Raw genomic sequence first — 18,025 nt, forward strand, 5'->3', positions numbered from 1 at the left:
CCAATATTATAAATAAGAGTCTATCTGATTAAAAACACCTCTTAATTCCAGTATCATTTAAAAACAAATCAAAAATTTATGCATAAGAAAATGACAGACACCAAACACAACGGGAACTACGAACCTACATCCTGCAAAAAGGAGACCACAAACACAGTAAGATAAGGAAAATAAGAAGACAGAAAAACACACAGCAGATGAAGGAGCAAGATAAAACCCCACCAGACCTAACAAATGAAGAGGAAATAGGCAGTCTACCTGAAAAAGAATTCAGAATAATGATAGTAAAGATGATCCAAAATCTTGGAAATAGAATAGACAAAATGCAAGAAACATTTAACAAGGACCTAGAAGAACTAAATATGAAATAAACAACGATGAACAACACAATAAATGAAATTAAAAATACTCTAGATGGGATCAATAGTAGAATAACTGAGGCAGAAGAACGGATAAGTGACCTGGAAGATAAAATAGTGGAAATAACTACTGCAGAGCAGAATAAGGAAAAAAAGAATGAAAAGAACCGACAACAGTCTCAGAGACCTCTGGGACAACATTAAACGCACCAACATTCAAATTATAGGGGTTCCAGAATAAGAAGAGAAAAAGAAAGGGACTGAGAAAATATTTGAAGAGATTAGAGTTGAAAACTTCCTTAATATGGGAAAGGAAATAGATAATCAAGTCCAGGAAGCACAGAGAGTCCCATACAGGATAAATCCAAGGAGAAATACACCAAGACACATATTAATCAAACTGTCAAAAATTAAATACAAAGAAAACATATTAAAAGCAGTAAGGGAAAAACAACAAATAACACACAAGGGAATCCCCATAAGGTTAACAGCTGATCTTTCAGCAGAAACTCTGCAAGCCAGAAGGGACTGGCAGGACATTTAAAGTGATGAAGGAGAAAAACCTGCAACCAAGATTCCTCTACCCAGCAAGAATCTCATTCAGATTTGATGGAGAAATTAAAACCTTTACAGACAAGCAAAAGCTGAGAGAGTTCAGCACCACCAAACCAGCTTTACAACAAATGCTAAAGGACCTTCTCTAGGCAAGAAACAAAAGAGAAGGAAAAGACCTACAATAATGAACCCAAAACAATTAAGAAAATGGGAATAGGAACATACATATCAGTAATTACCTTAAATGTAAATGGACTAAATGCTCCCACCAAAAGACACAGATTGGCTGAATGGATACAAAAACAAGACCCATATATTTGCTGTCTACAATAGACCCACTTCAGACCTAGGGACACATACAGACTGAAAGGGGATGGAAAAAGGTATTTCATGCAAATGGAAACCAAAAGAAAGCTGGAGTAGCAATTCTCATATCAGACAAAATAGACTTTAAAATAAAGACTATTACAAGAGACATAGAAGGATACTACATAATAATCAAGGGATCAATCCAAGAAGATATAACAATTGTAAATATTTATGCACCCAACATAGGAGCACCTCGATACATAAGGCAAATACTAACAGCCATAAAAGGGGAAATCGACAGTAACACATTCATAGTAGGGGACTTTAACACCCACTCTCACCAATGGAAAGATCATCCAAACTGAAAATAAATAAGGAAACACCAGCTTTAAATGATACGTTAAACAAGATGGACTTAATTGATATTTATAGGACATTCCATCCAAAAACGACAGAATACACATTTTTCTCAAGTGCTCATGGAACATTCTCCAGGATAGATCATATCTTGGGTCACAAATCAAGCCTTGGTAAATTTAAGAAAATTGAAATTGTATCAAGTATCTTTTCCAACCACAACACTATGAGACTAGATATCAATTACAGGAAAAGATCTGTAAAAAATACAAATACATGGAGGATAAACAATACACTACTTAATAACGAAGTGATCACTGAAGAAATCAAAGAGAAAATCAAAAAATACCTAGAAACAAACGACAATGGAGACACGACGACCCAAAATCTTTGGGATGCAGCAAAAGCAATTCTAAGAGGGAAGTTTATAGCAATACAATCCTACCTTAAGAAACAAGAAAATCTCCAATAAACAACCTAATCTTGCACCTAAAGCAATTAGAGAAAGAAGAAAAAAAAAACCCAAAGCTAGCAGAAGGAAAGAAATCATAAAAATCAGATCAGAAATAAATGAAAAAGAAATGAAGGAAACAATAGCAAAGATCAATAAAACTAAAAGCTGGTTCTTTGAGAAGATAAACAAAATTGATACACCATTAGCCAGACTCATCAAAAAAAAAAGGGAGAAGACTCAAATCAATAGAATTAGAAATGAAAAAGGAGAAATAACAACTGACACTGCAGAAATACAAAAGAAAATGGGAGATTACTATAAGCAACTCTATGCCAATAAAATGGACAACCTGGAAGAAATGGACAAATTCTTAGAAATGCACAACCTGCCAAGACTGAATCAGGAAGAAATAGAAAATATGAACAGACCAATCACAAGCACTGAAATTGAAACTGTGATTAAAAATCTTCCAACGAACAAAAGCTCAGGACCAGATGGCTTCACAGGCGAATTCTATCAAACATTTACAGAAGAGCTAACACCTATCCTCAAACTCTTCCAAAATATAGCAGAGGGAGGAACACTCCCAAACTCATCCTACGAGGCCACCATCACCTTGATACCAAAACCAGACAAGGATGTCACAAAGAAAGAAAACTACAGGCCAATATCACTGATGAACATAGATGCAAAAATCCTCAACAAAATACTAGCAAACAGAATCCAACAGCACATTAAAAGGATCAGACACCATGATCAAGTGGGGTTTATTCCAGGAATGCAAGGATTCTTTAATATACGCAAATCAATCAATGTGATAAACCATATTAACAAATTGAAGGAGAAAAACCATATGATCATCTCAATAGATGCAGAGAAAGCTTTCGACAAAATTCAACACCCATTTATGATAAAAACCCTGCAGAAAGTAGGCATAGAGGGAACTTTCCTCAACATAATAAAGGCCATATATGACAAACCCACAGCCAACATCGTCCTCAATGGTGAAAAACTGAAAGCATTTCCACTAAGATCAGGAACAAGACAAGGTTGCCCACTCTCACCACTCTTATTCAACATAGTTTTGGAAGTTTTAGCCACAGCAATCAGAGAAGAAAAGGAAATAAAAGGAATCCAAATCGGAAAAGAAGAAGTAAAGCTGTCACTGTTTGCAGATGACATGATCCTATACATAGAGAATCCTAAAGATGCTACCAGAAAACTACTAGAGCTAATCAATGAATTTGGTAAAGTAGCAGGATACAAAATTAATGCACAGAAATCTCTGGCATTCCTATATACTAATGATGAAAAATCTGAAAGTGAAATCAAGAAAACACTCCCATTTACCACTGCAACAAAAAGAATAAACTATCTAGGAATAAACCTACCTATGGAGACAAAATACCTGTATGTAGAAAATTATAAGACACTGATGAAAGAAATTAAACATGATACAAATAGATGGAGAGATAAACCATGTTCTTGGATTGGAAGAATCAAGATTGTGAAAATGACTATACTACCCAAAGCAATCTACAGATTCAATGCAATCCCTATCAAACTACCACTGGTATTTTTCACAGAACTAGAACAAAAAATTTCACAATTTGTATGGAAACACAAAAGACCCCAAATATCCAAAGCAATCTTGAGAACGAAAAATGGAGCTGGAGGAATCAGGCTCCCAGACTTCAGACTATACTACAAAGCTACAGTAATCAAGACAGTATGGTACTGGCACAAAAACAGAAAGATAGATCAATGGAACAGGATAGAAAGCCCAGAGATAAACCCACGCACATATGGTCACCTTATCTTTGATAAAGGAGGCAGGAATGTACAGTGGAGAAAGGACAGCCTCTTCAATAAGTGGTGCTGGGAAGACTGGACAGCTACATGTAAAAGAATGAGATTAGATCACTCCCTAACACCATACACAAAAATAAGCTCAAAATGGATTAAAGACCTAAATGTAAGGCCAGAAACTATCAAACTCTTAGAGGAAAACATAGGTAGAACACTCTATGACATAAATCACAGCAAGATCCTTTTTGACCCACCTGCTAGAGAAATGGAAATAAAAATAAACAAATGGGACCTAATGAAACTTAAAAGCTTTTGCACAGGAAAGGAAACCATAAACAAGACCAAAAGAAAACCCTCAGAATGGGAGAAAATATTTCCAAATGAAGCAACTGACAAAGGATTAATCTCCAAAATTTATAAGCAGCTCATGCAGCTCAATAACAAAAAAACAAACAAGCCAATCCAAAAATGGGCAGAAGACCTAAATAGACATTTCTCCAAAGAAGATATACAGACTGTCAACAAACACATGAAAGAATGCTCAACATCATTAATCATTAGAGAAATGCAAATCAAAACTACAATGAGATATCATCTTACACCAGTCAGAGTGGCCATCATCAAAAAATCTAGAAACAATAAATGCTGGAAAGGGTATGGAAAAAAGGGAACCCTCTGGCACTGTTGGTGGGAATGTAAATTGATACAGCCACTGTGGAGAACAGTATGGAGGTTCCTTAAAAAACTACAAATTGAACTACCATATGACCCAGCAATCCCACTGGGCATATACCCTGAGAAAACCATAATTCAAAAAGAGTCATGTACCAAATTGTTCACTGCAGCTCTCTTTACAATAGCCCGGAGATGGAAACAACCTAAGTGCCCATCATCGGATGAATGGATAAAGAAGATGTGGCACATATATACAATGGAATATTACTCCGCCATAAAAAAAAACGAAATTGAGCTATTTGTAATGAGGTGGATAGACCTAGAGTCTGTCATACAGAGTGAAGTAAGTCAGAAAGAGAAAGACAAATACTGTATGCTAACACATATATATGGAATCTAAGAAAAAAAAATGTCATGAAGATCCTAGGGGTAAGACAGGAATAAAGACACAGACCTACTAGAGAATGGACTTGAGGATACGGGGAGGGGGAAGGGTAAGCTGTGACAAAGCGAGAGAGGCATGGACATATATACACTACCAAATGTAAGGTAGATAGCTAGTGGGAAGCAGCCGCATAGCACAGGGAGATCAGCTCGGTGCTTTGTGACTGCCTGGAGGGGTGGGATAGGGAGGGTGGGAGGGAGGGAGATGCAAGAGGGAAGAGATATGGGAACATATGTGTATGTATAACTGATTCTCTTTGTTATAAAGCAGAAACTAACACACCATTGTAAAGCAATTATACTCCAATAAAGATGTAAAAAAAAAAAAAAAGAAAATGAAAAAAAACCTAGCAGAAAACGGAATATAAAATTCATTATATTTTTATCAATTTCCTGACTCATTTTTGGTATGAGTTTCCTTTATTGCTAAATAAAAAGTTTAAAGAAATTATCTATTCAGTCATTTCCAATCCTCAAAAATCTATTTCTTCCAGAAAAAAAAAGAATGGTAAGCCCTCTTCTCTAGTCAAATTTAATTTGAACATGCCATTTGACTTTGGCAAAAATTTTAGAATGACAGATAAGCAGAAATTTAGGGGGAAAGGTCATGTGATTATAATTTATTAATCTAGATATTTTATTAATTGAAGTATAGTTGATTAACAATGTCATGTTAATTTCTGGTGTACAGTAAAAGCGATTCTTTCCTATTATAGTTTATCACAGGATATTGAATATAGTTCCCTGTGCTATACAGTAGGACATTGTTGTTTACCTACTGTATATATAGTAGTTTGTATCTGCTAATCCCAAACTCCTAATTTATCCCTCCCTCATATAGATATTTTGTTTCTTCTTCCTAGCTTAGTCTGATGCTTGGTCATTTCAATAGCTCTTAATTTTTAATCTACCTCTGATTCTGTGAAGTTTTAAAGACAGACTAATAACACCCATTTGTCATACCTTGGATTTGGTATTTCTCCAAGAATTTCATCTAATTTGTCAATGAAATTAATAAAATTAGACAATCCTTTTATATGTGTCCTTAAAGGATCAGATGGTGATGGTGCATATCCTTTCCCTCCAAGCTCTATTGTTCTAATAAATGATGTAGCCACCTATGAATTAAAACAAATAATTTGGTTATGTTTAATGATTTAGTAAGTTAAAACTACACCTTATTTTATGAAGTTAGGCATATTTACATATTTCTAGGTACACAGGTAAAGAGAAGCACTTTTTATAACTCATGCCACATTTTCATTCAGAAGCAAATAATCAAAGAAACAACTGTTAGGTAGAATTCATGCCAGCAAGGGTGATGGCAACACAGGTGGAGACTGAGACTGAGGAGCCAAGTTAGAGACAAATTAAGAGCGTAAGAATATGTTCATAAGAGTATATCATTGTTGGGAATTCCCTGGTGGTCCAGTGGTCAGGCCTCTGCACTTCCACTGCAGGGGGCTCCGGTTCAATCCCTGGTCGGGGTACTACGATCCCGCAAGCCGCACAGCATGGCCATAAAAAGAAGAGTATATCACTGTCTATAAAGAATTAGACAGTGGTATTCTATAAAAAATAAATATATTCTTAAATAGACTGACTACTGGCTACTGGAATTGTTATATGGAACAAAGGGATTTTTCTGTGTCAATTATGTTGATTTATTCAAAGTTGAACAATTAATTCAACTCTTCCAAGCCTTAGCTTCTTTATTTGAAAAATAAAGGTTTAGACTAGATAATCACTAAGCCCCATCTAGCTTGCACATTTTTGGATCATTTGATCATGTGTAGTTCAAAAGGTCTTGCCTTTACAATGATAAAAATACATATATATAATATGATGGCTATACATTAGGCCATCTCCATCAAAGACAAAATGTTCTAAAGCTGTATTTTCCAAAGCATATCCTAAGAAAGGAAAAATCTATGAAATTTAAATAATCTGGGGAAAGTTCCATGGTTAAATAACTTAGGAAATGACAGGTTAAATAACAAGGTTAACTTAAGCAGGTTTCTTTATGGTAGGACTTCTTGGAAGAAGTATACATGCATTACATATATCCAGTAAGAGTATACACGATTTCCAACTTTTTGCCCTTGGAAACATTTATTCAAAGAGCATTGAACAGGCACTTTTGCCTCTGGAAATAATTTATTCAAGGAGAATCTAACAGGGTTAGCACTCCGCAGAACACATGTAGGGAAACACAGCTTTAGAGAAATTCTCCCTTATGAACTATATATATAGTAAAATATACAGTAAAAAACAAAACTACCACGGATTTTCAAATACATGACATAGAACACATATTCACAATTTAAAAGTTGCTCTGTCATAGTTAAAAGAATTCTATATTAAGGTACATGGATCCACTGTTCAGAGAGTCTTTAAAATAAATATTGAAAAGGTAACATGTCCATACCAAAAAGATAGACATCTGTTTCTCTCGAGCAGCATGTTTCAAATCAGTGAAGGCTTCTCTTCCAAGTCCTCTATCAGGAATATTGAGAATATGAGCCAGAGCCAAGTCGTTCTTTGAATTCACCAGCAGGTTTAAATATGAGTAGATAATTTTCTTTGCTAGTAACTGTACCTGTACAATAAAATATTTTCTTTATTGAAGATTTCTAAATTCATAAATAATCTTTTTATTTATTTATTTTTTATTGAAGTATAAGTGATTTACAATGCTGTGCCAATCTCTGCTGTGCAGCAAAGTGACTCAGTTATACACACATAAACATTCTTTCATATTCTTTTCCATTATGGTTTATCACAGGATATTGAATATAGTTCCCCATGCTATACAGTAGGACCTTGTTGTTTATCGATTCTAAATGTAATAGTTTGCATCTACCAACCCCAAACTCCCAGTCCATCCCTCTCCCCCCACCACCCTTGGCAACCACAAGTCTGTTCTCTATATCTATGAGTCGGTTTTTGTTTTGTAGATAAACTTATTTGTGCCATATTTTAGATTTCACATATAAGTGATATAATACGGTATTCGTTTTTCTCTTTCTGACTTACTTCACTTAGTATGATAATCTCTAGTTGCATCCATGTTGCTGCAAATGGCATTATTTCATTATTTTTTATGGTTGAGTAGTATTCCATCATATACATATACCACATCTTTATCCATTCACCTGTCAATGGACATTTAGGTTGTTTCCATATTTTGGCTATTGTGAACAGTGCTTCTATGAATATAGGGGCGCATGTATCTTTCTGAACTATAGTTTTGACCAGGTATATTCCCAGGAGTGGGATTGCTGGATCATATGGTAACTCTATTTTCAGCTTTCTGAGGAGCCTCCATACTGTTTTCCATAGTGGCTGTACCAACTTACATTCCCACCAACAGTGTTGTAGGGTTCCCTTTTCTCCACACCCTCTCCAGCATTTGTTATTTGTAGACTTTTTAATGATGCCCATTCTGACCAGTGTGAGGTGGTACCTCATTGGAGTTGTTTTTTTTTTAACATCTTTATTGGAGTATAATTGCTTTACAATGGTGTGTTAGTTTCTGCTTTATAACAGAGTGAATCAGCTATATATATATCCCCATAACTCTTCTCTCTTGCATCTCCCTCCCTCCCACCCTCCTTATCCCACCCCTCTAGGTGGTCACAAAGCACAGACCTGATCTCCCTGTGCTATGCAGCTGCTTCCCACTAGCTATCGATTTTACATTTGGTAGTATATATAAGTCCATGCCACTCTCTCACTTCGTCCCAGCTTACCCTTCCCCCTCCCCGTGTCCTCAAGTCCATTCTCTAGTAGGTCTGCGTCTTTATTCCTGTCCTGCCCCTAGGTTCTTCAGAACGTATTTTTTTTTTTAGATTCCATAGATATGTGTTAGCATATGGTATTTGTTTTTCTCTTTCTGACTTACTTCACTCTGTATGACAGACTCTAGGTCCATCCACCTCACTACAAATAGCTCAATTTCGTTTCTTTTTATGGCTGAGTGATATTCCATTGTATATATGTGCCACATCTTCTTTATCCATTCATCTGTCGATGGACACTTAGGTTGCTTCCATGTCCTGGCTATTGTAAATAGAGCTGCAATGAACATTGTGGTACATGACTCTTTTTGAATTATGGTTTTCTCAGGGTATATGCCCAGTAGTGGGATTGCTGGGTCATATGGTAGTTCTGTTTTTAGTTTTTTAAGGAACCTCCATACTGTTCTCCATAGTGGCTGTATCAATTTACATTCCCACCAACAGTGCCAGAGGGTTCCCTTTTCTCCACACCCTCTCCAGCATTTATTGTTTGTAGATTTTTTGATGATGGCCATTCTGACTGGTATGAGTTGATACCTCATTGTAGTTTTGATTTGCGTTTCTCTAATAATTTAGTGATGTTGGTCATCTTTTCAAGTAACTACTTGAAGATCTTCTTTGGAGAAATGTCTAGTAAGCTCTTCTGTCCATTTTTCGATTGGGTTGTTTATTTTTTTGTTGTTGAGTTGTATGAGCTGTTTATATATTTTGGAGATTAAGCCCTTGCCTGTCGTATCATTTGCAAATATTTTCTCCCATTCCAACAATCTTTTTTTAATACTCAGCAAAAATACTTATGATCATTCAATGACAGTATCTCACTCAGCTCTTTGGGAAAAGAGAATTGTCATATAAACCAAAAGTTTGGGTTGAACAATGAACATATCCTGGCTCGTGAAACCAACTTGCCATCAATGAGAATCTATAAGTAAATAACAACTATCATAATTGTTGGAAAATGTCTCTTAGAAAATGATATAAAAGATACAGCTGCATTTCTGATGAGACCTGATATCATTTCCCTACATACATTTGCCACTAAATAATCACTAACAATGAAGCTCCCTGAAGCGTAGGGAATGGGCCAACTGCCACTATTTGGTCCCATACCCATGTCTCTTTACAGGGCAAGATATAAGGGCTGAAGTTAAATTGTTAAATTTCTGAAGAATTACTAGATACTGACTTTCACAATACCAAATAACCAACTAAGAATTAAAATAAAGAGATTCAACCAAATGTTAGCAAATAATAGCAAGTAGTTGACGTTGACATTAACTGGCCTAAAACAGAGCTATAGACTGTTCAAACACAAGATAAGTAACATTTGTGAGAACTTGATAGGGGCAATAGTTATTTCATATATACGGCACTTGTCCTTCACAGTCAAGTAATAAACCAGGGTATTCAATGATCTTTTTCTTAAAATTAGCTAACTATAGCTTTTCAAAGCCTTGCAACTTCTAGTATTACAGAAGTGATACTGTGAACTCCCACAGGTAACCACTACAAAATATTAGGTAAAATTTTTAAAACATAACTATGTAAAGACACTGGAAAGCATCCAAAAAGCAGACACAAGCTGAAGGAGAATTTAATGTTAGAAGAACTGCAACAAGGAGGGTAAGAATTGCAAGTTTGTGCTTATTCAAGTCCCTACAACTTCCAGTAAAGGAGGGGATGCAACTTATCATGAGAACCCCTTAAATAACAAACATTAAATATTAAATAAAAAATTTTAAATAGTATTTAAAGACACTGGTAAGTGTCCAAAAAATAGAGGCTGGAGGAACATTTAGTTTTAAAAGAACTGCAACAAGAAGGGTATGAATTAAGTTTGTGGTTTACTGGCCCAAGTTTCATGACTATAGAAGTGACTAAAGGTGCCAGAGATTAGAATTCAGAGCTGGGAAAACAGCTAGAAATTCAAAGGAGGAATTCCTAGAAACAATTGAGAGCATAAATATCCAAAATCCCTAGCTGACAGCAAAACTATGCAAGCATGGGGAAGATTCCAGGGGGTCCATCAAAAACACAGACAGAAAACAGAAAGAAATATATTAGAAAGATTGAGCTATAAAGAACCAGAGCTATGCGTCTGAAGGTTTGCTAAACTGAGTGCACTCTACAACTGTGTATAGCTTAAGTGGCAGAAAACTGAAGCTGAACAGGCTTGAAATGTTAAGTATACAAAGCCAAAACCTGTCAGAACAACTGGAAAATTCATGAAAATCCCTAGGAAAAAAAAAAAAAAAAAGGAATCCACAGAAATAAGCTCCATATCTCCCCCAAATGCTTGGCTGACTGCCAAATTTGGCAGGCAGAGGGAAGGCTTACAAAAGCCAAGCTAAAAAAATCAGCAAAGGGAAACTATAAGAACAGATATCCAATGCATACCACCAAGGAAACAAACTATGAAGTTGGAATCTAGGCAAGTTACCTGCCTACTAGAAATAAAAACCAATGTTCCTCAGAAGAACATGAGAAAAAACTGGAGTTGCTATAAAATATTACCTGAAATGTTTGGGTTTCATCCAAAAATTACTAGACAGCCAAAGAAAAGGGACTGTGACCCCTTCTTAGGATAAAAAGCAGTCAATAGAAAATGTCACCAAGTGGACCTACATGTTAGATTTATCAGACAGAATATCAAAGCATCTGCTCTAAATATAGTCAAAGAACTAAACTAAAATGTGTTCAATGAATTAAAGGAAACTATGTTATCAGTGACTTAATAGAGGAATGAGAACTGAAAAGTGGACAATATAAAGAGAAAATTCTAGAGATAAAAAGTACAATAACTGAAACAAAATTTGCTTGGTGTGCTCAACAGCAACTTGAAGAAAGTGAAAGAAACTATCAGTGCACATATAGATATACAAATAGAAATTACCAAATCTGAAAAACAAAAGAGAAAAAAAGAAGGAACCAAAGAGATCTGCAGGTCAAATTAAACAAGTCCGACATACATGTAATTGAAATTCCTGCAGAGGAGTGAAAAAAACAGAAAAAATATTTGCTGAAATTATGGCAAAGAGCATCCCAAATTTGGTGGAAAACATCAATTTATAGATCCAAGAAGTTACTCAAGTAGGAAAACACAAACAAAAGCACTCCTTTACACTTAAACTCTGACATCCAAAGATAAAAAATCTTAAGAGCAGCCAGAGCAAAATGACACATTACATACACAGGAACAATAGTAAGGTCAATAGAACATCCAAAATTAAGTATGTAAGCCAGAAGACAATGAAACAACATATTATATGTGCTGAAAAATGATCTTAAAAATTACTTTACAATTACAATAGTCAAGATAGCACAGTATTGATTTCCTTCCCATGGCAGAAACTTGGAACCCAGGTGATATTCAGTCTTAATTTTCTTACTTCCTTTGAGGCACTAGAGGTGCTTCCCTCTTATTTTCTAATATTGGGTTGGCCAGAAAGTTTGTTCATGTTTTTCTGTACCATCTTACGGACAAACTCGAACAAACTTTTTGGGCAACCCAATAGATACATTAAACAACAGAAAAACATGTTTTTATGAACAAAGACTTCTCACAGGAGTATCCATTTTCTTGAAAACAGCACACAAATCTTGCTGTAAACTGCCAATGTTACAATTTAATTCTACCTTTCTTCTGTGAAAGAAGGAAAAAATATTGCTTATATAATGAGTGTCAGGAAGTTTTCAGGCCCATAAAGAGAAACTTAACCTGTCTCCTTATAAACAGTAATATATAGCATTCTAATATAAAACTATTACAATTTAGTCATTCCCCTAATGAGGGTCATTTAGATTCCTCCAAAGCATTGCTGCATGTATATTCTGATACTGATCTCCCTGTATATATGTTGAGTGTTTTTATAGTACTGCTGGGATTATAGAGAATGTACTTTTTTATTATTTTAATACATACTGCCAAGTGTCCTTCACTTGTACCTATTTATACCCCCACCAACAGTGAAGGAGAGTTCCCATTTTCCTATATCCTGGCCAATACTTAATGTTATAAAACTTATAAGTTTTACCTATTTCCTCTGATTACCTGGAAGACTAGGAATCTTTTTTAAAATGTGTTGGCCATCTTTATTTCTTTTCCTGTTAACTGACTGCATGGCTTTCTATTGTGTAATTTGTTTGCTTTTTTCTTATTCATAGTAGTTCTTTTTATATTCTAGATTTTAACCCTCATATATTATGCACTGGCAAAGATCTCCTCTCAGTCTGTTTCTTATATTTTACCACTGTTAATAGAATAGGTCAAGAAATTTTTACATTTTGTAATGATCAAATTCATTAATCTCTTCCCTAATTTTTTTTGCTTTCTGGGTCTTAAGAATCCTTCTCAACCTTGAGATTATAAACGTTTCCTTTTAATAAGTGAATATAAATTGTAAAAACAAAACCAAAAAAAGCATAGTATTTACAAAAGGACAGACACTCAGATCAATGAAACAGAATAGAGTCCAGAAAGAGAACACAGATATTGCCATTTGATTTTTGATACAGGTGCAACAGAAGCAATAAAGAAAGGACAGTCTTTACAATAATTGGTGTGGGAGCAACTGGTCATCCATATGCAAAGCAAATGAACTTCATCTAAACCTCACACCTTTTATAAAAATTAACTCAAAGTAGATCACAGACCTAAATGTACAGTATAAAATTATAAAACTTTCAGAAGAAAACATAGGAGAATATCTTCATGACTTGGGATTAGGAAGATTTATTAGATATGACAGCAAAAGTACAAAACATAATAGAAAAAAAATGATAAATTGGATTTCATCAAAATTAAATTCCTTGCATGAAATTCTCTCCTTATTCTCACACTCTCAACTACTTTCACCCTGCTCTGGAATCCTGTTTGTTTTTAGTTCTTAGATGTTGCTCCCAGAATGTTCACTTGAAATACTCTCCTTGCCTATTACCCTGGGAAAATAGACTCACAAATGCTAAACTCAACTTATGCTCAAAACTCATGAAATTCATAAGTCTATCAGTGACTGACACCTTAGCTAAAGACCCAATAATTTATCATCTGTAAACTCTAAGAAAATATTTTCCTTATTAAAATTAAGATTTCTTAATATTCTGTCTAATCACATTAAATTAAGAAGCACAAAAGAGAGTTAAAAGGTAGAAATAAAACTTACAAATCAATAGGAAGTCTCTCAGACAGTTATAAAGGAAGTTTTTCATCTTAAAAGCACTTCTAAAGATAACATGCTTTGGGATTATTTAACTTTCATGTAAAAAACAATTCTTAAAACATGTAAGGTAGTCAGGGTCAATTTAAAAAACCTCAATGGACAGGAAAAGGTTACCTTAAACATGGACTCCAAATAAAATCTAAGCAAAATTCATTAAAACAAAAAGTTTGATATGAATTCTATGAAACTATTTTTCTTAAATATTAAAGATACTAAATGTTACATTTGAAGAGAGGCTCCCTGATTTTCCAGTATAAAGAAGCAATTCACATATTCCCTTTCTTATCAACCTGTTATAACTATGCATATGAACCAATTATAATTCTCTACATAAATATTAATACCTTCTGATACTTTGTCTATTTTATTAATCTTTCTACTATTTTATGAGTGCCCTGAGAGCAAATGATGCATCCTTAGGCCCTAAAAGAATGACTGGCATAAGAGCAGGTAATCAATCCATTCTTATTAATAAGTTCTCAATCAGCATTTGTTCAATGATAAATGAAAGAAAAATTAATACATGTATTTGCCCCTTTTAGATATTTCAAAATTGAAACTATTGATAAAAACTTATTGGGAAGTTGGGATCAAATAAGTGCTCATATATTTTTATTACATTGCCTTAAAAAGAAAAGTACTAAGATACAACTAAATTAAAATCATCTTTAAGATCTGTCCTAAAATGATCAAGGGATCAATCCAAGAAGATATAACATTTGTAAATATTTATGCACCAACCATACAAGGACTTCAATACATAAGGCAAATGCTAACAGCCATAAAAGGGGAAATCGACAGTAACACAATGATACTAGGGGACTATAACACCCCACTTTCACCAATGGACAGATCATTCAAAATGAAAATGAATAAGAAAACACAAGCTTTAATGATACATTAAACAAGACGGACTTAATTGATATTTATAGGACATTCCATCCAAAAAGAACAGAAAACACTTTCTTCTCAAGTGCTCATGGAACATTCTCATGATAAAATATATCGTGGGTCACAAATCAAGCCTTGGTAAATTTAAGAAAATTGAAATCATATCAAGTATGTTTTCCGACCACAACACTATAAGACTACATATCAATTAAGGAAAAAAACATAAAAAATACAAACACATGGAGGCTAAACAATACACTACTAAATAATGAAGAGATCACTGAAGAAAACAAAGAGGAAATCAAAAAATAGCTAGAAACAAATGCCAATGAAAACATGATAACCTAAAACCTATGGGATGCAGCAAAAGCAGTGCTAAGAGGGAAGGTTATAGCGACACATCCTACCTCAAGAAACAAGAAAAATTTCAAATAAACAACCTAATCCTACACATAAGGAAATTAAGAGAAAGAAGAAAAACAAACCCAAAGTTAGCAGAAGGAAAAAAATCAAAAAGATCAGATCAGGGCTTCCCTGGTGGTACAGTGGATGAGAATCTGCCTGCCAATGCAGGGGACACGGGTTCGAGCCCTGGTCTGGAAAGCTGGCACATGCCGCAGAGCAACTAGGCCCGTGAGCCACAACTACTGAGCCTGCGTGTCTGGAGCCTGTGCTCCGCAACGAGAGGCCGTGATAGTGAGAGGCCCGCACACCGCGATGAAGAGTGGCCCCCGCTTGCCGCAAACAGAGAAAGCCCTCACACAGAAACGAAGACCCAACACAGCCAAAAATAAATAAACGAATGAATAAATTAAAAAAAAAAAAATGTGGCTTCCCTGGTGGCACAGTGTCCGCCTTCCGATGCAGCGGACAAGGGTTCGTGCCCTGGTCTGGGAAGATCCCACATGCCGCAGAGTGGCTAGGCCTGTGAGCCATGGCCGCTAAGCCTGCACGTCCAGAGCCTGTACTCTTGAACAGGACAGGCCATAACACTGAGAGGCCCGCATACCGCAAAAAAAAAAAAGATCAGATGAGAAATAAATGAAAAAGAGAAGAACTACAATCCTGCAGCCTGTGGAACACAAAACACATTCAAAGAAAGATAGACAAGATGAAAAGGCAGAGGGCTATCTACCAGATGAAGGAACAAGATAAAACCCCAGAAAACTAACTAAATGAAGTGGAGATTGGCAACCTTCCAGAAAAAGAATTCAGAATGATGATAGTAAAGATGATCCAGGACCTTGGAAAAAGAATGGAGGCAAAGATCGAGAAGATGCAAGAAATGTTTAACAAAGACCTACAAGAATTAGAGAACAAATTAACAGAGATGAACAATACAGTAACTGACATGAAAAATACACTCGAAGGAATCAACAGCAGAATAACTGAGGAAGAAGAACGGATAAGGGACCTGGAAGACAGAATGGTGGAATTCACTGCTGCGGAACAGAATAAAGAAAAAAGAATGATGAAAAGAAATGAAGACAGCCTAAGAGACCTCTGGGACAACACTAAACGCAACAACATTTGCATTATAGGGGTCCCAAAAATAGAAGAGAGAGAGAAAGGATCCGAGAAAATATTTGAAGAGATTATAATCAAAAAATTCCCTAACATGAGAAAGAAAGTAGCCACCCAAGTCCAGGAAGTGCAGAGTCCAATACAGGATAAACCCAAGGAGAAACACGCCGAGACACATAGTGATCAAATTGGCAAAAATTAAAGACAAAGAAAAATTATTGAAAGCAGCAAGAGAAAAACAGCAAATAACATACAAGGGATCTCCCATAAGGTTAACAGCTGATTTCTCAGCAGAAACTCTACAGGCCAGAAGGGAGTGGCACAGTATATTTAAAGTGATGAAAAGGAAAAACCTACAACCAAGATTACTCTACCCAGCAAGGATCTCATTCAGATTCGATGGAGAAATCAAAAGCTTTACAGACAAGCAAAAGCTAAGAGAATTCAGCACCACCAAACCAGCTCTACAACAAATGCTAAAGGAACTTCTTTAAGTGGGAAACACAAGAGAAGAAAAGGACCTACAAAACAAACCCAAAACAAAAAGACAATGGTCATAGGAACATACATATCGAAAATTATCTTAAACGTAAATGGATTAACTGCTCCAACAAAAAAGACACAGGCTTGCTGAATGGATACAAAAACAAGACACATACAGATGCTGTCTATAAGAGACCCACTTCAGACCTAGTGACACATAGAGACTGAAAGTGAGGGGATGGAAAAAGATAACTCCATGCAAATGGAAATCAAAAGAAAGCTGGAGTAGCAATATTCATATCAGATAAAATAGACGTTAAAATAAAGAATGTTACAAGAGACAAGGAAGGACACTATATAATGATAAAGAGGTCAATCCAAGAAGAAGATATAACAATTATAAATATATATGCACCCAACATAGGAGCAACTCAATACATAAGGCAACTGCAAACAGCTATAAAAGAGGAAATCAACAGTAACACAATAATAGTGGGGGAGTTTAACACCTCACTTATACCAATGGACAGATCATCCAGACAGAAAATTAATAAGGAAACACAAGCTTTAAATGACAAAATAGACCAAATAGATTTCATTGATATTTATAGAACATTCCATCTAAAAACAGCAGATTACACCTTCTTCTCAAGTGCGCATGGAACATTCTCCAGGATAGATCACACCTTGGGTCACACATCAAGCCTCAGTAAATTTAAGAAAATTAAAATTATACCAAGCATCTTTCTGACCACAACGCTATGAGATAAGAAATGAATTACAGGGAAAAAAACATAAAAAACACACACACACATGGAGGCTAAACAATACATTACTAAATAACCAAGAGATCACTGAAGAAATCAAAGAGGAAATCAAAAAATACCTAGAGACAAATGACAATGAAAACACGACAATCCAAAACCTATGGGATGCAGCAAAAGCAGTTCTAAGAGGGACGTTTATAGCTATACAAGCCTACCTCAAGACACAAGAAAAATCTCAAATACACAATCTAACCTTACCCTTAAAGGAACTAGAGAAAGAAGAACAAACAAAACCCAAAGGTAGCAGAAGGAAAGAAATCATAAAGATTAGAGCAGGAATAAATGAAATACAAACAAAGAAAACAATAGCAAAGGTCAA

At 35.3% G+C, this 18,025-nt stretch overlaps 1 protein-coding gene across 1 annotated transcript in view; it reads right to left on the minus strand.

Annotated features, from left to right (window-relative positions):
- The window catches only part of PARPBP (PARP1 binding protein), a 90,614-nt gene that overhangs the window by 36,844 nt on the left and 35,745 nt on the right, over positions 1-18,025 (minus strand). Inside the window, exons 5-6 of the mRNA XM_060164757.1 lie at positions 7,391-7,561; positions 5,926-6,080 (exon numbers count right to left, since the gene is read on the minus strand). Of these exons, the coding sequence (XP_060020740.1) occupies positions 5,926-6,080; positions 7,391-7,561 (326 nt within the window). The remainder of the gene's footprint in view (positions 1-5,925; positions 6,081-7,390; positions 7,562-18,025) is intronic.

This window comes from Lagenorhynchus albirostris, chromosome 11 (genome assembly GCF_949774975.1).
Source record: "Lagenorhynchus albirostris chromosome 11, mLagAlb1.1, whole genome shotgun sequence".
NCBI classification, from domain to species: Eukaryota; Metazoa; Chordata; class Mammalia; order Artiodactyla; family Delphinidae; genus Lagenorhynchus; species Lagenorhynchus albirostris.